This window comes from Plectropomus leopardus, chromosome 9, assembly GCF_008729295.1.
Source record: "Plectropomus leopardus isolate mb chromosome 9, YSFRI_Pleo_2.0, whole genome shotgun sequence".
NCBI lineage: Eukaryota > Metazoa > Chordata > Actinopteri > Perciformes > Serranidae > Plectropomus > Plectropomus leopardus.
In genome coordinates this window covers 30,778,299-30,802,076 of record NC_056471.1, presented here as the reverse complement: position 1 = coordinate 30,802,076, position 23,778 = coordinate 30,778,299, and the positions used below count along the sequence as shown (strand labels likewise).

Genomic DNA, 23,778 nt, shown 5'->3' with positions numbered 1-23,778 from the left:
ACTGCTCATGCATCTGGTGCCACAGGGTCACAGGGTCATGCAAAAAAGTATCTGACTGTGCTGGTGACTGTGTACAGGGTTCATACGCACTTGTACCAATATATTTCCATGACTTTTCCACAACTTTGAGACACATTTTCAAGGCCATACATTCTCTGAAACGACCATCCATACTACTATCGTTTTTTTTTTTGTTCAAATACAACAGCTTTTTTAAAATAAATATCATTTTAAAAAATAATGAATTCAGAACAGACATGAACATTTAAATATAACATAGGGAGTGTTTATTATTCATGAGAAGGAAGGGGGCTACGCAAAAAGAGGGAAGCATGTCAAATTATTTTTCAAGCAAAATATTGATAATTTATTTTTTCTTTACGATTTTGAAAATATTTTGGCTATTGTTTATTTCTTTAAAAAGTCTTGGTGATTTATTTTTTCTTTGAAATTTTTTGGAAGGTGGTATGCTTTCCAAACCAGAGGGAGTGTGGGTTTGAAAGGCATGTTTTCTTCTAAAAATGACCAAAAATCACACCATTTATCACAGCCAGGATCTATAAAAAGAAAACATTTTATTAGATTTTTAAATTTTAAGTTTTTTTTGGCCTAAGGCATATGACTTTAAATGGCCCTACGGACCCTGTGCGTATTTTCTTTCTGTGTATTACAAAAATTACATTTTTCAAACACATTCAATTAATTCCCAAAATAGATCTTATGGTGCTTGTGTAGCTATGATGAGGGTTCATGTACACTGGTTACACAACAGCCTGAGGAGAAAAGTTGCCAAGAGGTGTTAGGTAATCACCTGTGAAACAATGAGCAAGAAATAGAATCAGGAAGTTGAGCTTTATATAAATCAAGAAGCACCCCCTCCCCCGCTTTTTGTCTTTTTTTTTTTTTTTCTCAAAGTCTAGGCTGATAAGATTTCATGTCACACTGACTTTATTTTTTGTTCTCCATGTTGTAAAGAATGTCCACAGAGTTGCTTTAATCACACAGCAACATTGCCAGGGAAATATCTGAATACTTTTGTGATTCTTTGGCTCACTTTGTTACCTATTTCTGGGAGTGCTGCCCGTCCGCTTTGACCACGAAAAAACAGAACATGCCTTGTGTATCCTCATTTTACAATAAGAGCACAAAGACAAGTGCTCTGGGTCACTCTGCCAAATGAACACCATTACTCTGGAAGCGTTTCGCGAACACAGGCCCCGGTCTTTTGTGAGCCCAGTGTTCACCCTGTGGCTTTCCTCAGGTGCTCAACGTTTCCCTGCAGCTTTCCAAAGCAAGCGTATTGGTTAACCACCCAAACCACTCGAGCATAATGCAATCTCCGATTCACAACACACAAAATGTATTGGCAGCAATCCACTGAACCTAATCCAGGAAGGAGAAACATTTCTGCAAACAGACTCTTGCTGAAAACGTCTAATGAATGGTTTCTCGTCTTTTCTGAATGATGTGGAGTCTCTGAGATTTTTTTTTTCCAAATTTCCCCCAGTTTGTGCTTTTTTGTTTTCCTCATTCCAAAATACCAACAAGAGAGAGCAGTAGACAGACAGTGCTGCCTCTGTGCACAAGGACTTTCCAAACACAGAAGGCAGCTGTCCTGGAATGTGCACTGGCGTACAAGCGAGCTCTGAAATTATGGCCCTGGCCATTGCTAAAGAAAATAAAATTGATGCAATCTGTAGAGCATGCAGCTTTTAATTAGTGGCTTCCGTCTCCTAATTGGTTTCTCTCTGTTTCCCTCCGCCTTAATTCGGGATTGGACCAATTGGCCGTGCTGCATTTAGTGTGCTTTGTTTGTCTTGAGAGAAACCGTACACCGTAATCAAGGCACAAAATTAACGTTTTCAAGGGCAGCACAGGAAAATCTGTGCAGAGAACACTCAACCTCATTCTTTTTTTAGTTTTCCACGTTTCTTTTAAGGGAGTCAATCTGCACAAGTTGCTGAGTCCAACCAGAAGAGAAGCCTAGTGTCGTGCTTTGAACATAAGTTGTTCAGAGAATGCAGGAATGAGGAAATAATATGGGTTCAAGCTGTACGCAGTGTACTTACACTCTTGGTATTTAGCATATCATTTTTCAAAGAAGGTGACAGTAGGACAAGTTTACATTCCTTGCTTAACAACAATACTGGTGACCAGTGTAGTGAGGTCAAAGGTCAGACACAGTTATACAGTGATCATGCAGTGGCAACATTCAGGGTTGAAAAATGAAGCGCTTTACTTATATATATATATATATAAATAAGTAAAGCGCACAAATATTCAAATCTAGAGTTTGGTTGACTTCTCATACATTTGTTTATTATTATTTGCAAAACAAAGTATACTTTAATCAGAGAGTTTATCCAGAGTTTGATTAACTTTCTTTACTTTACTGGAGATGTCGTTTCCTTTCTTTGTGTTTTTGTTTTACTGGAATTTATTTTAGCTAATTCATTATGGTGCAGTGGTGGTTTTCTTTTTGCTGCTGTGACACACTCCTTGCAATATGGCCACCTCACACATGTACAGTGAAAATCCCCTCAGTTGAAGACAGTACCCACTGATTGACAGACGTGTCTTTTGCCATGTAAGTCTTATGAAAAAGTCTTAGGCCGCAGAACATCATGTGACTGTGTAATCTGTCTCCAAAAATCCAAGATGGCAACAGCCTAAACACCACACTTGAGGCTTCAAAACCGGAGTCCAAAAGCCAATGGGTCATGGTAGCTATGTCTATTATTTTTTACAGTCCATGAGAAAAATGCATGGAATACTGCTTCTTAAAAAGAAAAGCAGAAACAACTCATTACTTCAGTACTTCCTCCTGATACTTTAATGTTGTCCTTAGACAACTTTGTACATGTGCAGAACATGTATTTAACTCCACTGAGAGAATTATAATTCCCCACTCATGTTGAAACTGAGTTTTTTTTTTGCAATAGGCCCTCTCCATAATGGCTTGTGGAAAGTGCATTATCTGAACGCAAATGTTTACCCATGACCTAACAACTGAGTCATGTTTATTGCACGCAACAAAAGCTAACAGTGAGTGAAAACACACAGGAGATCACAAAGCTAAAGCTTACTGTGGTATGTTTATAGCCGGGTATGTGGTCTTTTAGTGGTTTTGTGTCAGAGCGCAGATGAGTAAACACTCCCTGCGTTGCTTTCCATTCAAGGTGTGCGAGGACGGCATGGGACACAGGTAAGCCCCTGATGGACATCTTTCAGTTGTTATCCATGTTGACTTGGTTTTGAGTCAGGAAAAGCTGTTACAGAACAGCTGGAAAGCAGCGAAAATTGTTGAAGCAGACAAGAGGGGATGCACTGGTGGTGGCAAAACATGCTTGGTTTGATAACACCAATGAAATATTTTCCCAAACAACTACTGCTGGACTTTGTTGAAGAGATAAGTGTGGGAAAGGAAAGGAAAAAAAAGACAGAATCAGAAAACGAGGACAGGAGGAAAAGGAGATAAAAGCAGGGAAAAGAGAGCAGCAGGCGACTGGCTGGCTGCTGACGGCTCACAGGACGGGCGTTAAGGAGCAATCATTTGAGGTCAGGGACAGGTCTGGTTGCCCGGCACTACTGGATTCTCACTCACACACACTCCCTGTGTCATCCTCTCTCGTGTTTACTGTTTCCACCAGCCAACAAACGCATTTCCTTGTTACCGGGGCAACTTGAAGAAATTTACTCCTGCATAGAAATCACATTTTCCACACAGCGGTGAAAAGGCCAGGCCTGAGCCACAAGTAGTGTTAAAAACTTACCATACATAACATTAAATTACTAAAATTACATAAAGCAGAACTTTACAGAACAACTCCATGCACTGGAATATTTTTACTTTTCATGTTAAGAGTTCTGTGACTTTATTCTGTACCCTTTATTACCAGTCAATTCAAGTTATTTTATCTATAAAGCCCATTATCATCATCATTATTATTATTATTAATAATTTTATTGATTGATTTATTCGCCTTCTTGTTTTAATCTGAGATGTATTTGGAGAGCACTGTGCTGTTGAGTTATAAAATCAATAAAATCTATTTATAAAGCCGATTATCACAATTTACCTCAGAGGGCTAAAGAGCACACGACATCATTCTGTCCTTGGACACACACAGCGGATACAATCCTCACCTCAAATCCCCTTTAACAGAAAAAAATGGTATCAACTAGGGATGAAAAAAATTAATCTACAATCAGTTAATTTGTTGTTGAGAATTCAATCGAACATGTAAAATTGAATCAATAGGCTATGCAATGCTTTCAAAGAATATGAAACATGTTGCTGTGAGAGATTGAGTAAAAAACGCATTTGGTATTCTTTGAAATAAGCACAATAAAGTTTATTTATATCTTTACTTAGGGACCGGTTGCCTATAATTAAGATAAAAGTCTTATAAGTTTTGCTAAAAAAACTGTTTTGACAAGATTCAGAGCCCCTTTATTTGTCCAAAAACAGCACCTAAAATCAGTGTCAGTGAGTTGCAGTGTTGGCTGAGGAAATCTGTGTGTTTCATTGTGTGATTGTGTGCATGTTTCTCTCTCTGGAGCTGGAATAAATGCAAAATGCAAAAAACACGTGACTCCATTTCTGGAAAGCAAAACAATATGGCAAGCATGTAGCTGGGCTCTATTAAGCACTCAAGGCGGGGGGGGCAACATAATCCCAAGCAACATTTAGCGGTGAAACAAGACACAGATCGCCCATGGATGCAAGCAGTGCCTAAATTATGAGGGGCTGAAAATATGGAAGGCGGAGAAGATTTTTTGAAGGGGCAACCAGATGAGCAATAAAGATGATGGTGATATGGAAGAGAGTGAAAAATACGAGTCCAGGGTGCCCAGTAGCTATGCTGGTAGAGCAGGTGCTTAATGTACAGAGGATACGTCCTCACCGTAGCGGCTGCAGGTTCATTACAGCCTTGGCCCTTTGTTCCCCCTTTCACACTTAAGCTGTCCTATCAAATAAAGGCAACCCCCCCCCCCCAAAAAAATAAAAAAAAAAAAAAAAAAAAACAAGGAGACTAAGAAAGAGATAGAGTCAAGAGTTCCTACATTCTGCTTTTCTGATTTCTGTCTGCGACCAGTAACGCACGAACGTCCCTCGCTCGCTCTGTCTGTTTACAATTACCGTGCCGCGAATGAATCTTCCACGAATGACCGCTCAACTGGCAGCCCTGACTAGTCAGGAACAAGGGAGCTATTAGTGGAGGAACTGAGGAAGGAAGGAAGCGGGGAAAGCCAAAGGGAAGGCAGTCCAGCTCTGAGGCCCAGGGAGGGAGAGGAGGGAGAGAGGGGGGAGGTTTAGAGGAGGGAGGGAGGCGGCGTGGAGGGATCAGCGGAGTAACACAGCAAAGAGGGAAGGGTGATAGAAGAGGAGGGCTCAGCCACATCTCCCTGAGGCGACCTGCTAGACAGAAGCCGAGGAGGAAGAGGAGGAGGAGGAAGAGACCGTAGCATCCCAACCCGCCCATCTCCCCCCCCCCCCCCCCGCCCCCAAGAAGAGGAGATGAAAGAGATTAGTTCTGGGGTCTGGCCCGGAGGACAGTGGACCAGGCAGCCTCTGAAATTCTTTCATTTCTCAGGCAACAGGATTTAGGATGGGACCTCCCCGTGGCCCTTTGACACAAGAAATACATGAGAGCATTTTGTGGGTGTGACACCCTCTCAACCTCCTCCAACCCCCATCCGACCCGAGTCAAGGTTTTTTCGGGCATGAGAGCGCTTCTGGGGACTTCCTGACAGCCATAAATTACTCTGACTTCAGAGATGACATGCAGGGGGTGAAAAAAAAAGAAAAAGTGCCCTTTTGCTGCAACACACAGAGGTGCAATCCCGAACCTACGAAACAGCCGCCTTTCACACGGTCATTCATCAAGCGGAGCCTGTGAAAGAGGAAATGAAGTGACACTGCCCCGTCATCCTCTTTCCGATGCATCTGCCAAGTCCTTGCAGCAGAGCCTCTAAGACCTCAGACGTGTCTGTCGCTCTTTATTGCTGTGTCTCTACCTGACCTCTGTCTTTTTAGTCCAGACATTAACATTATCACAGAGACATTATTGTTCAGTTATTTGAGAACAGAAACTAATTTCAATAGACTGCAAATAGCACAGAACAAAGCAGCTTGGGTCGTTCTTCGCTGCCCATAAAGAAGGACAGTAAATTTAATCAATGATTGCTTGACTTGGTTAAGTGTGAAACGGAGGTCGCATTATTCATTAGTGAGTTTTATTAGAACTATCATCACAATTAAAACTCCACAAATACTTTATAGTCAACTGCCTTTTTTTATAGGGGTTGACAGACTATCAGCCTGGACGATTATTGTGGCAGATATTTGCCATTTTGGAAATGATCTGTATCGGTATTTTATTTTAGTAATTGTCGATAAAATTAATTAATCAAACAGCACAGAGAAAGTTTTACTTTGTAAAACCTCAGGGACCTATTTTTATGTATTCATTCTTTATTTAAACACCTGACTTTATAAAAATAAAAGCTGCAGGGAACTTGCTGTATATAATGTTGAATGTTTAAGTTCTGATAAAACATTTGGTAAAGATATTTAAACAAAATTTTGTGTTTGAGTTTGTCATATTCCAAATTCTAAATATTGACAGAAAGATTCTAATTTTTTATTGTAAATGCATATCGGTTCCAAATATTGGTTATGGGTTTCATTAACTACTAATAATTGGTATCTGTATCGACCCTGAAAAACCAGTATTGGTCGAACCCGAATAAAGAGGACAGTTGAAAATTATACGTTTTCACAAAAAGTTAGGATTGTATTTATTCACACAAGGAATACTGTAAAACACTATATATGACATATACTTTTGATGCTCTTGAAGATATGAAATGGATTTTGAGCTATCTATTCAAATTTTGTCTTGTGTTTAGTTTCCAGGTAATTTATTTTGTCAACCACTATTTATGTAATATATATAATACATATGTATTGTATTTATATAATTTATGTAATGGAGATCCCAGGGAGAGTGGTTCCTGTTTAATACAGAAGCTAATGGTGATCTTAATAAACAAACAAACAAGCAAACCACAGAAGTCTGCTGTTATTTCAGAATTTTGGCCTTTAAAATCATCAACTAAATCATTTTCTGTTTTCAAAGGCCGGCGCACTCATCTTTTAATGCTGTGTTTTGGAAGGACGGAAGCAAAGACGACGGGGTAGTAAAAGACACAAGCCAGAGGGATTTAAGAGGATTGAATCCAGTGCCAGCAAGTGTTAGCATGCATCTCCAGATTCCAGTTTATAGGCCTAAATCAAAGTAAAGAAGCGCCTGACTGACATTATTTAGTCAGATCTGGTCACTGGTGCTGCCCTCATAAAATGAAGTAGTCCCAGTTTCCCAAAACAACATTGGCTTAACATCTTTGCAGTCATCAGGTAGCCAGTTAGCAGAGGGCGAGACATCAGTTATACTGGATGCATCATGGCTTGATCCACATTGATGTATAGAATGAAAATATTGTGAACATCGCCTATAAATTCTCACATCATGTTTTTTTGTAATGCCACAAGCACAAACATCATATATCACACACACTCTCCAGGTGCTTCAGAATAAAAGCACCAGTGGTTCGGGTTTGATTTTTTTTTTAATAATAATACTTCATAACTTTATTTTAACAATACTGATTATTATTACTGATATTTAACAATACTGACATATAATATAATATCTGACTTTTAAAACACTTTATTTAACTTTATCATAACAGTATTTTATTTGACTTTATGATAACTTCATTTAACATTATTATAACAGTACTTTATTTTACTTAATTATAATAATACTCAATTTAACAATAAGTTCACTGTAAAATAATAATACTTAATTCAACTTTATTTTAATAGTTTTTAACAGTGATTTAATTAGTAGTTTAGTGGTATACATTAGTTTAGAGGACATACAGTATTGCATCATTATTCATATTTGGGAAGACTAAGGTGCAAAGCCTCAAAGTTAAGATCATATACTTTTTACTGTTTTATTACACTGTTAATTGAATATCTTTGGGTTTTGGAATTCTGGTCGAACAAAAAAAAAAGCAATTTAAAGATACGTCCTTGGATTATTATCATTATGACTATTTTTATTACACTGTTATAATATATACTATTATACTATTATACCATTATAGAATGAATTGCAAAATAAACTTTAAAAAAATCTGAAAATTGGTCAATAATCATCAGCTGCAGGCCTTATACTAATGTTAATTATTCTTCTTCAACACAAAGAAGCAGCTGAATGCCTCACAGAAATCTACTTAACCACATGCTTAACCAGCACTGATGTATACATTCAGCTCGGCGGAAACACAACTCCTACTCTGACAGCCAAATGGTCCTCCTCACAGAAGGGCCTGGTGGGATTGATTTCATTTCAGCTACAATGGGTAACTTAAATCTCGATGAAGACGGCTGAAGCCGGCAGAGGATATACATTGGGATACCGTTACTCCCCCGGCCTGTCCAGTGCGCCTCTGAAATTACTGCGGCAAATAATAGCTCATTTGTTTAGCCTCTCTCCAAACATGGCACTGGACGAAAAGAAAGAAAAAAGAGCACAAACCTGCTTTTTGTCAACAAAAGAGAAAAAAAAAGGAGACACACAGTAGATCCCTCTACGACATTACCGTACCCCCTCCTCCTCCAACTCCCATTTCAAATCCCCCCAAAACTCCCAAACTTACACCTTATCCACTTGTAAGCAGCTCTTAATGTGGTGTTGGGATCCCCGGAGCAGAGAGCCGGGCTCTGGGAGCTTCAGCAGGGGATATTTGGAACATACAAAGGGGGTATTATTTGTTGCACCCCCTCCAGTTGGCCCCCTACCAGCTTCTATTCTGTATGTGGGTCTGACTGTATCCTTATGGTGGCGAATGATGACTCCTTCCTTTCTCTAGTCTGGTTTTTACACAGAGGGAGGCCAAGCAGGATGTCCAGTGTCCCCCTCAGGTGGGACATACAGTATTGCTTCAAAAGATTAAATCATTTTGATGTCAGCATATTCTAAACCAACATTAAAGCATTTTATTCCAACATTATTTCCATAAACTTCCCTGCACCGTCTCTGTTCTGTATTTTGTGCATGTGTTTAGGTGGGGGCATGTTGTTTCAGGTACCGGTGAGACTTGAAATACAATCCAGGGAGGCCAGTTTGAGTAATAGATCCATGAGTTTGAAGGCTTATCAGATGCCAAAACACTGCACAGAGGTTTGTAATAAACGGAGACAGGATTTTACAACTCTGGAAAGTTTTTACAGCAGCAATTATTTCTTTTTTTTTCTTCTGTGTACATATTACTGTTTTGACAGCGTAATGGATAGCTAAGCATGAATCTAACAATCACTGCAAACTAACACACAAGGTAACTGATCTATCAGAAGCAAGAATTTTTATTGGCACATACCAGCCCGTTCTCACTCCAAACTCGTCAAATATGTCTGCTCTGTCAGTGCTTTCGGCGTGCGAACTTATGCCAAAAGCCACCTTTCGGCATACAACCAGAACTTTGCTGGATGGCGTCAGATGAGAACGCACTCGGACAGAACCGGTGGCATCGTTATTATGCACTAGCAGACGGCCAGATGCACCGGGCGCATACACATGCAATGCACACAGGCAGTGTCACATGCGCATGAAACACTGAAGGACAGTTTCAGTTAATAACGCTCCCAGTAACCACGTGATATAAGGAGCACAAGTGCACCTCTAAGGCGGGCGGGTGGGAAAGTGGATGGGTTTTGCCTGAACCTCACCATCCATGACTTTGTCGCCTAATCCTAACTATCACGACAGTCCGCGCTGTTGAGTAAACATAAGGACCATGCTGCGTCATCCCACCATGTGCATTTGTTGAGGTCAACGTAACGGCCCTCTGGAACGTAAACAGCTGACACAAAAGGATACCTAAAACATCATAAGTAGACGCAGAAGGTCACTGACAGAGCGGCACCACGTGATGAGTTGGGATGAGAACGTGTTGCACATACCGTTGTTTTGCTAAATTTCTCTGCTAGTGTGGGTGTAATGCTTTTACTTTTTTTAAATTTTCATTATTTCTTTGGCCCTTGTTTTTAGTGGATATAGGATAGGATATAGGAGAGGGGCGGGACACTATGCATGCTCTACCAGGTAAACTACTGGGGTGCCCCAAAATTCATATATTTCTGTGTATGTCATACAAGAGAGCCAATTAATACAAAGAGAGTGGTCAATGTTGTCCTATTGACATTTAAGGTGTGTTGATTTGTTCACAACATCAACTCATGCATTCAGTAATGTGCACGAAAACAGTCCATTAGCTGTCAGCAGTTACCTCTGAGCAGCAAAGTGAATACAGGTGGTTAACTATATGAAATATGCATCACTCCTCTGATGGTTTTCTTAATTTGTGATGCATTTGCAAAGACACATTACAAATTCAGCCTGTAAAACTTGGCCAGCTTGTGTTGCATCCACAATGCCTGCAGGAAATTAAAGCTTGCTTAGCTACATTTTTGCAATTCAGGCTATAAAATCAGCTCGACTTCCGCTTGCACTGCAACTTTTCCTCAGAATGGATATTATGAATGCGGCTTCATTTGCTCAGCATGAGTAAATACATTTAATTATTCACAACACAAACTACATGTGTTCATTTGACTGAACTGCTAAACCCTTAGGGACTGTTTTGTGGCTTTTACACAGCAGCTACCGTTCATAATGTGTGAGAAACGTCTGTGCACTTATTGTGCCCATTAGGGGTGATAAAATCTGCCACCATGGCGAATTCAATTTTAGTTTTCAATGGTTATGCTCATTGATTAATAACACGAAGCACGTTTCCATTTCAGAATTGCGCAAAACATAGGTGATATTTTGAAATATCGATTAAACACAATTGCAAGATGACTGCGTTTCCACTGAGTGATGTTGTGCGACTTCTCCTTTTGCGATAACATTCCAGTAACTATGGCGATGGATGTTTAAAACATCAGCAGCTTTATTTCTATTGCAGCCACCACACTAGCCGTCATTATTTTGCAGGCGTGTTATGCGAGCAATAATGGAAAGGTGAGCCCCTTATTTGTGGGAGCAGCCACGTATGAGGGATTACTGAGAGGTGATAGTCGATTTCACAGAGAAATTTTGGATTCAAACCTTCGGGATGATCTGCTCAACTTCTGAAGATTTATGCAATGCAGTAACACCTCTTGTAGCACCCTGCATCATGCCCGAAGGAGCCAAACACCACAAAAAGTGTTTTTTTTTGACATGGCTTTTTCGAATCACCCAAAAATACCACCTCATGTGAGCGTAATAACATTTTTTCAAAACTGACGTTTCCATTAGATGTGTTTTATATTCGCAGTTTCCATTTGTGCAGTTTAAGGGTTAATGGAAACCTGCCTACTGACCACAATCATTTAATCTGACTATTCCATCATGTAAAAGGTAAAGCAGGTATACAGAGTAAAGAAGAATCTTTGTCATTTTACAAAAAGACTCAGAAACAGGACAAAGGAAATTAAGATTAATAAAGACAGACACAGTGAGACGTAAAAAGAGGAAAACACACTGACTCTGCAGCAGCGGTGCAGGAGGGGGGTTAGGAGTAGCATTTGTGAGAATAAACGAGATTTCCTGAACTGAGAGCATTCCAAGGGCGCCGGTGGTCTCGGCTTGCCAAGAGGCAAGACGACACATGCTGGAGATGTCTGCCAGGTAGCAGAGCACAAAGAGCCCTCATTTCCTCCCTATCCCTCCCTCCCCGCCACCCTCACACACACACTCACACACACACTAACACACACACTAACACACACACACTCACACTAACACACACACCTCCCTCCACCATCCTCATGTCTTTCTCTCTCTAGCTCACCAAAACAGAGGAGTAGCTGACAGAAATGCAGAGTGTCTTTCGATTTAGAAACGGCAAGTCTTACACCTCTTCAACATGGGGAGCATTTTGTTAAGAAACACAAAAAAAGGGGATATAAAACACGCATCACCAGCTAAAACACTTCTTTCTGTATCTTAAAATGGTCTTTTACGTTACTGAGTTCATCGTTTTGTGGCTATAACCAGAGCTGATCTGGTCTTGCGTCTGGTCGGATTGGAAGCTTTTTGTGGTGGTATTCTTGGATGCACACATGTGTAAGCTGATACTAATACAGCCCTTGAAGTTTGATACTTGCCTGGGGATCCTGCTGCTCCCCTTGTGCTCACAAACACACACACACGCACACACAAAGCTTCCCAGAGCTCATCCATCCCTAGGTGGTATCCCATTACTTGCTTGCAAAGATACACTCACACACACACACACGCACACTTTTTGTTTTCTTTTGCCACTGTAGCTTCACTAAGCCACAAGCCAAAACTCTCACTCTGCCTTCTCATTACGGCATTTTAGAAAACACAACCAGCGGCAGGAAATACTTTAAATACTCTCAAAACAGGACGGTGAGAGAACAGTGTTTAAGCAAAGAGAATAATACCCAAACTGCAGCTGGTGGTTGATATTGAGAAGTTTGGATGAAAACAGCTAAAAAAAGAACACAGAGTTTAAGCAGAGAGACTCTAATAGCTACAGCGTGGATAATATCAACAGCGCGGCTCAGCTTCAGCGGGACACCCTGTACTGTGGCAGCGGGGCCCTATTCAGAACTGTGCAGTCAGGAAAAAACAGTGAATAAGCTCTAATCCTTTAAGACAGCACCAATAGAGATTCCATCATGCTTGGCTCGTCACGAGAAGAGAGCAAAGCTTGGGAGATGATAACGTCAGTCCGACACAAAATAAAATATGGCCTGTTTTGACTGGCTGGCTTATAGCCGCTCTTTTAGCTAAGGGTTGTTTCCTGTTGAGAGGAGGCATGGCTCAGGTGGAGGTTTGTGCCAAAAGAAAAGCAGAACAAAAGGTATTCACGGGGAGAAACTGTGAGGATCCTCCGGTGCCCTCGTGTGAGGCCAGATAACAAAGACTGAAATGTTTTCAGTGTTCACGGGAGGGTTTCTTCACTTAAGTCTTAATGTAAAGTCTTTACGGAGGAAGGAATTAAGAGGTATTCATATGAGAAAACACACACAAACAAAAGCACAACGCTCATTAGATACACATATCTCTGAGGTTACTTTATTTTCACAGTCAGATTATCACTGTGCTCGGCTTTGAATTTTGCACTGTTGCTCAAATTAAGAAAAAAAAAGTAATCTGAAGGCGGCAATTTGAGTTGTGGAAGGTTATTTTAGGGATTTGTCATATATTTTTTTATTTAACGAACAAAGGATAACTCTATACTAGTGATCAAAAGTAAGGATGCGCGATATTGGATTTTTTCTGCTGATATCCGATATGCTGATATATAACTCATTTGGCTGATAACCGTTACCGATATTGATTTACTTTTTTCCCTACCTACTTTAAGTGATCATCAGGTCTCTTTTGTGGTGGAATTAACATTGCTCATACTCTTATCGTGATGGCCCGCCAGCAGATGGAGACATAAAATGCAATGATTTTCATTTTATATAATGAATATTCATTGTGCAAAAAAAAGAATCTAAGAATATCAGTTTGTCAGAAGAAATCAGCATGTTGGCCACTTCAGATATTTCATTTTAAAGCTAATCATGCATCCTTACTTTATGAGTGTAATTGAGAGGACAATATGATGAGATCCATGTTTTCAAGAGGGAATAGTGCCACAAAAAGCTTATTTTTCTCCCCTGAGATGTTGCTGCTTTTCATGCTGTGAATGAGCCCCCAAAGCTGGGTATTTTAAGCCAAAACATGATCTGCTCTTAACCAACTAAGTGTTCTTTGTAGCTAAACATAAGCACATGTTAACCACAGTGTTGATGAAACGTCAACATATGTGCAAATGTAATGTCTCCATTTGCAGAAATGTATGATGCAAACATCGCCTGACTCTACCTTGGATCATGAGTTACAACCCCAGTTTACACATCACACACAATGATGACTCCCATTCAGTGATGTCATCAATTAACCATAAATCGGTTAACCGCAGAGGTTGTTTGTGACCGGTTACGCACGTAGGTTATTACTTACTGCACTGTGCACTAACCAGGTTATAACGGCTTCTCAACCAAACAGCGTCGCTATGGAAACATTGTACTGTATCCTCCCAGGTTGCCAACACCAGAGGGTGGCCACCATGTTTCCGCACTACAAGTGCATTGCCAGTTGTAATTGCGAATGAGCGGCGCCGCTAGCTAGCTCCAAACCAACCCACTGAGCACTTTGTCTCTGCATGTTAACCAGCTAGCTGTCTGTCTGTTAGAAAAGTCAAATAAAATAAAATAAAAATGCATGACATTTACATCACAAAACATTAAAATTTCATCACTGTTAAATACATGGCGCTTTAAAATGCAGCACTAAAGCTCACTGAGTCAATATGAAGCAGGCTAAAAGGAAAAACTCTTCTTTGCATTTTTGTTTTAAAAATTAACTGGCTAGTTACAAGTTTATGAGCTAGTTAAAGCAAAATTAAGTAAAACTGACTTCCCTTCAATCACAACACAACGTCACAGAGTTAATGTAATTTTCCTTTATATGATTTATAACTTATTTGCCAATATTGCATGAGTCAATGAGGAGGGAAACCCCACCATTCTGGTTCAGCAGGCAGGTGATAAAAGCGTAAATCGTTTGCAAAACACAACTGATTAAGATCTGGGACACCAGCATGCCAGCATACATGAAGGGGAAAGCCACACACACAGACACACACACTGATGTGAGCTCTAAATGCATGAGAGAGAGGGGAGAAAATCAAAGCTTCACTTAGCTAATGCCTGAATATTTACCAAGTGGCCCACTAATTACAGTCTGGCGGAATTTGACTGTGATTACAATTAGCAGCGTCCAGACTGGCTAGAAAAACACTGGCAGATGTTCAGGCTGCTCATACTGGCCTGATGTCGGGTATTTACTTTGTGCGACTCCTGCTAAAACCCAGTGGGCCACAGAGAGAGTTGATAAATTTATGCAACGTTATCAACGCGGACCTGCTTGTCAGGAGGACGACACAGAGCCAGATGCACTGCAGTCATGTGCGTGACTTTGTAAATGACAGTGGGAGGGGTCCAGTTAACAGATATAAATTTTGTGGGTCTTTTAAAATTAAAATTGAAAAAGGACCACTAACTCTGTGAAAGCAAGCATGACTTACGATTATAAAAAGTGACCATGAAATAGTCACATGTTGCACAATTACAATGCTAGCGTGTGTTACTGGAAGCATGTGGACTGGACACAAGACCACAAGACCGTGAAGGCTCATAAAATATCTCACAAGGCCTCATGTTTCAGTGCCGTGCATCATGCTGCAGAGCTACATTTCAGGAAATGACCAAAAAAAGGATAAAACGAACAAATAGCTGCTAAAATACATAGATGCAAGATAAAAAATGTGGAAAAGCTACTGCCAAGCATCAGAATCCAGTGCTGCAGAATATTAAATACTACAGCAATGTTCCTTAAGAGTTCCTTAGGACATAAGTAGGCATCCAGGCTGTTTTATGTGGTAAAAATCACTTCAGTCAAGTTTAATTCTGTTGTCAGCCACAAATGCCAGGGTTTTTACCAATAAATTTTCATGACTTTCGTGAATTTTCCATGACTTTGAGGCAAACATTTAAGGCCACCCATTCTTTGAAAAGACCATCAACACTCTTCATCGGTTCTTTTTCACTACAATACCTATTTTAAAATACATACATTTTTAAAAAAAAAAAAAGTAAGGGTAGGAGACTGCTTGTTATTTATGAGAGGGGAGGGGTGGTGCATAAAAGGAGAGGCATGTCAAATATCTTTTTATCTTTAGTTTTCTTTAAAAAGAAATTCTCAATTTATGAAGAAAAAACCAAATTCCATGACTTTGAGGGTGTATTTAGTTATCCATTTTAGTTGTATTAAAACTTTCCCAGGCCTAGAAATTGCTATTTGCATATTCCATGCCTTTTCCAGGTGTTTCATGACCTTGCAAAAACTCTGAGAAACAGCTGGTTACATCTGACATTTAGTCATTTCTTTTATCTTAATTCCTATAATGTTTGACCTCAGTGGGGATTGAACCCCTAACTGCAGAGTGTCCTCACGGTATCCACTTCGAACTGTTGTTTTCTAAGCATTTGCATTTTTCATGCAAGCTTTTAATTTGTAGGAAATGTCAGCATTGATCACAATTGTCAAGACAACTGACCCATGTCAAGTTTGGCACCATCTCCTGTTCAGAAGCCTCACTACAGTGTAAGGGGCTGGTTTTCAGAGGGAGGAGCATGCCAACATGAAGAGGGGAGAGAGCCTGATACAGAACATGAGTGGATAGAAAAGACAAGATATTATTTGGAGGTGAACAAGCTACAATGTTGAAGGATGAGATAACAAAAATTAAAAAAAAAACAACTGTAATATGTTTTCTATGAAAAATTTGCTTTTCCTTAAAAAACTTTAGCAACACGACAAGAAATGGCCCAAAAAAATAGCAAGAAATTAGAAAAAAGTTACAAGAAAATTACCCAAAAAATAAGCATAAATAAATAAAAAGCGTCAAAGTGCCAATTCATTTTTTTTCCTTCTTTTGTAACATAATTTCAAATACATAATTAAGTGAATTTAAACTATTTCTTAATGGATAATAACTGATTATATTTAATAATCCCCCAAACTATATTTAAGATACCATTTTTTTGCAGTTTGTAGGACATTGCCTGCTAAGTTGCTTTTTATGTTTTCCCATGTTTTTGAAAGAAATCAAGCCATTTCTTTCAAGATCTCAGCGATATAAAAAAATATGAAAGGCATTTGAACACAGCACAAGAAAACTGATGCTGATCCACGTGTTAAAGGGTTAAACCATGATTAGACGCATTTTAGTCCAGCGAATAAACGGCTTGATTTTGTTGTGTCACTCATCATTTGCAGTCATAAATAATCGTTACTTAAACTGTCACTTGTTTTACACCCATTTTTGAAACTTCAACATCATATAATTACCGTTCGAATGTGTTTTATTTGGCGAACGGCGTTAACAGGAAGGAAGGAAGGCGCTGCAACCGTTCATTTGTTGTCATTGTTCCAACATGGTAACACACCTGGGGAGCTGTTAGGTGACTCAAACAGCATCCTGGCACACACTCACAGCATGGTGAGTGAAATGTGCTGGTTGATGACAACAGGGAAAAGGAAATTCATATGAAGTTGTTCATACCAGTCGAGACATGAATTGTCAGTATAATTATAGCTTGCTAATATCTATATTTATGAAATATATACTGTGAGCACTATATTAATAGCTGAGAAGGATGTGATCTTATTGTGCATCCCAACTGAATGAATTTACCTGGTGGATGAGAAAGAGCCACAGTTAAAACAGCTGCTGCCACAAACAAATTTTCTGTTTCTGGAGCTGGATCATTTTTTTCGAGCGCTGTTCTACGGTTTGGTTAGTTCATTCTGCTGGGTCTAAAAGTTTGCTTTCCCTTGTAGCAGCTGCCCCTCTCATCCATCGATCTGCTCCGATTAGCTCTGAACAGATCGGCGGATCAATTATCTACCATGAGAGTCAAATTCATGGAGATTTCTGCCTGTGCTGTGTTTATGGACCAACAAAAACCTCAAAATTTAGAGAGGGAACTCAGAATGATGCAAAGGTACAATGATAATCAGTAGATTAACCCTTTAAAACCTCAGCGAAACTGCAGGATTTCTTAAAAAACATAGGAAGAAGATAATTAGTTACTTATGAGAAAATTACTCAAAAAATTTCCAGGGAATTTATTCAAAAAAGATTCAAGAAAATGACCTAAAAATTATCACAAAAAAAGCTGTACTTTGGCACATGACAAGGCTAGCCTACTGATGTTAATTGTCCCTATTGAGTATCAGGACAGACATACTGGCCTTTCAACTCTGACTCTATTGCCTCTGTTTTGGTTTCGCCCCTTGATCTGATAAGAGCCCAGTTGGGAACTTCTGGTCCCAAACAAAGACCCATCTGCTAGTAATCTCCTTCACTGTAAGCCTCCTGCCTCCTGATAGCGCGAATGAAACCCGGTGCACATTAGAGTAAACAAATAGGTCATTCAGTGAAACAACAAACCAACACTTTCTTTCCTGTAGAATAAAAACCAACAAACAACAAAAAAGGTCAAAATCTGGTTTTAGACAAACTACAAATAGTAAAAGGAACATCTAACTTGAGTGTGTGTGTTTGTGTGAGTGTGTTTGTGCGTACAATCAACAAGATGGACAGCTGCTCGACAAACAGAGTGACAGGACCTTCTTCCTACTCAACAGGCTGGATAAATATTCCTGCTGGTGCTAATCAATCACCACAGCCTAGTCGCGGCGGGTCAGAGGTAGTCTTGGATGATTGGCGCAATACAAAGGAAAGAGGAAGTGTACAAAGTTTTTTTAAGGTGCAGGGGGGCAGCAGGAGGTGTGAGGGGGGTTGTTTGGTAACATGTCATCATGTAGACGCTACATGTAGAGAAACAGAGTAACTGGATCACATTTACCACGACACCTTCTGCTGTAATATTACTTTATGTAATTAGATTTGTGATACTCAACTTGCTTTGCATTGGGGTCCACTTTTGCAAAATGACAGGAGGCCAGGGGCCAAGCTTATATAATAAATCAATTGCCTGCTTTCAACCTTTGGACATTTTCTGTCCTTACTTATCTTTGCCAAGAGGCAAATCTAGTCAAGCAGTCCTGCACAGCTCAGGTGTATGCAGGTCTAGTTGATTAGATTGATTCGTCACTGCCTCTTCAAGGTGGGAGTGTCATGGTTATGCTGCCTCGCTGCTCTCTATAAAAGCTACAATATAGCAATATGGGAAGAAGAGTTGTCTCATCTTTAAGCTGCCATCAGAGATGGTTATAGTGCAGAAACAGTGTCTGCATAAACGTGACAGCTGGCAGACAAATTCAATTTTGATGTTCTCTACACACTCTGGCACCTTCAGCGTCAATAAAATTCCCAGTTACCCCGTTTCAACCAACATGGAACCAGTTCTGATCTGGTTCCCACACCTAGTTTTAAAGAGCATTTTGACAAAAAAAATGGGCTCAGATCCCAAAGTGTTTGTATCCAGCTGGAACCAAAAACTAGGTTTTCTTTCTTTTTTCTTCTACAGTTTGTGAAGAGAGGATAAATCCTCAGGGAAAGAAAGGAGCATGAAGAGGTCTCGTTAATTGTCGGTTCATGCTTGTTTTTTGGGTAAAAATAAATATCTGTACTAACAAAACATTGATATACACATGGTCATTTTGCCAGTGAAGTATTCTTTTAAAACTCAAGTTACAAGTCATTCAAAGTTTTTCATAATCATCTGACATCAGACTTTGTTTTAATACTTTGAAAAACTTGTTTGGCTCGTCATCAGTGATGTAAGAGTCAGTGCCGTTCACAATTAATCAGTAATCAATGTTTTTGCCACCAATGTTTACTTCTTTTGTGCAACCCCCTCTGCTGATGACACACACATCCTTCATTACGATGGATCCACACAAAACTAGCAGCAACACTAGCTGGTTCTCTGGAAAGCACCACGTTTCTAAGATCCCTTATGGAAACATTCAAGAACCAGAGATAATGTGATGGAAACGGGCTACGAGTGGTAAAGTTATTTTAATACTGAGAATCAGGAAATTGGCAGCCTGCCACTCGTCACCTTATAATGAGCCAGAGTTGACCTGGAAGATGAGTAAGATGAGTGTCATTGCTGAAGATTTAAAAGAGGGCAATATGTGTGAGCAAAAGAACAGATTACTCTGGTTAGTCTGCAGTTGTGAACAATGTGCATCACATTTATCACTGTTGTGATACAAAGCGAGAGGAACTTGTGGGACTTTGTGTGCTTATGTGAAGAATATCCATTTGTTATCTTTTGTTATCCTTTTGTTAGGATGTGATTCAGCTGCATTAGTCACATAATGTCTGTATGTTGTTGCATACCTGGCCATGTTTGTCACTGAGGTAATATAAAGGCCGGAGGAGGTTGGAGGACTTTGTGAAAAAGGACAGGAAGTTTTAGTAATAAACTTAAGCTTTAGGTATTAATAAAACCTCAAGCCACTTTAGTTTATATTTAAAAAGTGCTGCAGACTGTGAATCAGGTGAGGTAATAGTTTCCCAACTCAAAACAACCTTGTTTAACCCTTTAAAACCAGAATAAATTGGCTTGAGTCGTTTCAAAAACACGGGAAGAAGTTACAATTGACAAGTTACAAGCAAGTTTCCTGAAATTTAGCAAATAAATAAATAATAATAATAACAATAACAACAGCTATCATTATTATTATTACTATTGATACTATTATTATAATTATTACTGTTTTTATTGTTATTATTATTATTATTAGTAGTAGTAGTAGTAGTAGTAGTAGTAGTAGTAGTAGTATTATAGTTTTCTGGGCATTGTGACCTATTTTTCATTATCATTGACTTCTTATATTTTTTCTCACAATTTCTCTTTTTTTAGAAATTAATTTTCAGGTCATTTTCTTGTCATCTTTTCTTACTTTTCATAGCAATTTGTGGGACGATTCTTGCCAAATTGTGCATTGCCTTTTGAAAAGAGGTCAGATAATCTGCTCAGGTTTCAAATGTTTAAATGCATGTGAAAGGCGTCTGAACACATCATAAGAAAGCTGATGTCGTTCCAGGTTTCCAAGGGTTAACTTAGTAAGAATCCTCTCTGTCCTGCAGCAGTGGTTAAAAGATGGACATCAGGTTTGCTCCTTTCAAACTAAATGCCACTTTCTCCCCCTCGCCTCCTCTCACCATCCCTCCCACTCTGTCCATCAAACAGCTGAGGCCCCCAGGAGCCTCTTCTGCTACACTAAGAGTCGACAATGACTTCATTGACACCCCGGCGTCCCATTAATCTTCATTTGTCCCATCATATCCTGCCATTGGTATGGAAATACCCGCCCATCTCCGGTGTGAGCTGACAGTCGGTGGTGGCAAAGGGGGGCGGTACAGGCGGGTAGGGTGCTCAAACCGTAGGGGGGTGAACGTGGGGTGCCTATCTGTCCATTTGGCAGCTTCCGTTCCCAATGTATGTCATACATTCCTCATTCAAATGACTTGAACCTTGCTAAACAACCAAACACACACACAGACACACACAACAGTAGGGGGTCGAGCAGGAGGAGGTAATCTGATTTCTCAGCTGCCCGGGAGACCACTTCCTGAGAGGGAGGCTTGTGGAAGGACGCCTGGGGTTTCCCATCTGTCCACCCAGGGGCTTGACCCCCCTTCTTACTGTTAAGAAAGTTTCTCTCTCTCTCTCTTTTCCTCTTTGTGCATCTTTTTCTTTCTCAGTTATGCAAACACACTCTCGGGCTGTTTCTCAGCCGCCACGCCGCTAATAGAGTTTGAAATGAGATGGCAACCAGTTGCAGAGGTGGAGGAAGTTGCTGTCATTCCCCCACCACAGCAATGGATCAGTTCTCCACAAGTGGGCCAGGAATGAGGTGGGGGGGGCGGAGTGTTTAGGGAGGCAGGGTTACCCAAAATTTGTATTTGGAGGATTTCTCCAAGTGCTGATACATTTGCAGGGAGCACATTTCTTGTGTGATTATTGAGAACATAGAAAAATGGTGAAAGTGGGTAAGGTCTGCAAATGTACGGTCAGTTTATTTAGATGAATTTAACACGATTTCAGTTGGTTTGGCACGTTTAAAGTGGCCAGCTGGCCATGAAAAGCAACCGTCTCATCGCTTTCAATGTTAAAAAAAGTGGCTAATGTTAGGAATTATTATGAAAAGTCAATTGTAAAGTATTAAACATTTAATTGATATGTGACCATTAAACTAATAGCTGATGAGGCCTTAAAGATGTCACTTTGGGGCAAAATAATCTTTAGCTGCAGCCCTACCTAAAAACTTTGACTTTAAATCTTTTCGGCTTACTGCTGAATGCTTTCTCAAAAACTGTAGTGTTACAGAAATCATCCCAAACACCTGCTAGTTAGTGACAGTCATCTCATAAAAACACAAGCTCATCTCATAGTAGCTTGTGTCTCTCAAATTTCGATGATAGAGGGTTTGAGTAAAATGTTTTTATGACCAACAAAATTATCACCAAGAGAATTCCAAGAATTGCTCTTTAGGTAAAACAACATAAAAATGCAAAAGCAGTCATTCCATTACTTTACGTGCTGCTATTATTATTGTTTAGCATCAGAGATGCAAAAGTATATTTGAAGGAAGTTGAGGAGGCGACCAAAAGACAAAAACTGGAAGAAAGACAGAGACAGCCTGAGCAGGAGCTTAAGAAGCGGCGCGACATTCTCCTTTCCTGTGTCCTTTTTGACAAGGCACAGACTCCGTCTTTGATCAGCACTCAGGAAATTTCATTAGGACGGAGATGGGTGGATAAGAGACCAAAGAAAGCTTTTGTGAATGGGAAGAGGAAGAGAAGGAGATAAAAGGGTTGAAAAATAGAAAATGGAGGGAGGGGGGCAAATTGTCATGGAGGAAAAGAAGAAAGAAAGACGAAAAATGTTTTACTCGCACCTGTTGTGCGTTTTAAACTGACTATCAGAAGCAAAATTTCTACTTTACTGTGGCTGATCATTTGATTCAGGCTTATCAAAGCTTAAACTTCGCTGCAACCTAAAAAACTGGATATGAAATGTCCAGTGAATGAAATGAATGATGAAATGTCCGCTCGCAACGACGTCCTGATGCCAAACTGGTGTTCACCATCTTAGCTTGGCATAACAGTCATGAGTTTTAAAGGTATTTGCGTGTCTTGAACGTCTGTTCCAAATTTCATGGCAATCCCACCCGGTCGTCAGAGTAGATGTTGGCATTGTATTCCCATAAAAACACCCACAGAAAACAAGATTTCTCTTCATTAACATCTTTCATCCCCAAACTGAATGTATGAGTGTACCACAAGAAATGTCCAGATAAATAATTAAAAGGCACTAAAACAGTACTAAGGACCTGAACTCAACTAACTAACTACCATCTTTGTTCAATATTTTTTTGTATGTACAATTTAGTGTTTTCCCTGCAGTTGTAGTCCAGAGTCCCGGTCGGGAATGAGGTCAGGATTGAGACCATGAAAAATAAGTTGAGACCCATCTCGAGGCCAAGGCCAGTCTCTGGTACTACAACACTGAAAAGCACTCTAGCATCCAGCACAACCGCAGTAAAACAACGCCCTGACAGCATCCAAAGAGTCGAGGAAGGAAGACCAGAGCAGGCGACCTTTAACCTTATCAATCATGCACAACAGAAGAAGGGAGGGAAAGGAGGAGACAACAGAGACAAACACACAACATCTCCTCAACCTTATCAATCAGGGACCAGAGAGGAGGAAGAAGAGATGAAGACGGAGAGCCGGCGTCTGTTTACCTTATCGATCATGTCGGGCCGGTTGGTGGCGGCCAGCACGGTGACGTCTCGGAGCTGCTCGATGCCGTCCATCTCTGTCAGGAGCTGAGCCAGGACCCGGTCGCCTACACCACCAGAGCCCGAGGAGCTGAAGGGGTGCATGAGAACAGAAGACAGATGAGTGGACAGGGATCGAAAGAGAGGGAAACAAGGACGAGACTGATGCGTGGACGGACGACTGAATAGCAGGATGGATGATGGAGAGGGAAAGGAACTTATGTAAATTGGTCAGAAGGTGGAAAAAGGGAAGTTATTGATGGTGTAAAGTGATGAATTACAGATGGATGATGGA

At 40.1% G+C, this 23,778-nt stretch overlaps 1 protein-coding gene across 1 annotated transcript in view; it reads right to left on the bottom strand.

Annotated features, from left to right (window-relative positions):
- spata5 (spermatogenesis associated 5) overlaps positions 1-23,778 on the bottom strand; it is a 140,904-nt gene that overhangs the window by 72,529 nt on the left and 44,597 nt on the right. Inside the window, exon 16 of the mRNA XM_042492953.1 lies at positions 23,448-23,574. Within this exon, the coding sequence (XP_042348887.1) occupies positions 23,448-23,574 (127 nt within the window). The remainder of the gene's footprint in view (positions 1-23,447; positions 23,575-23,778) is intronic.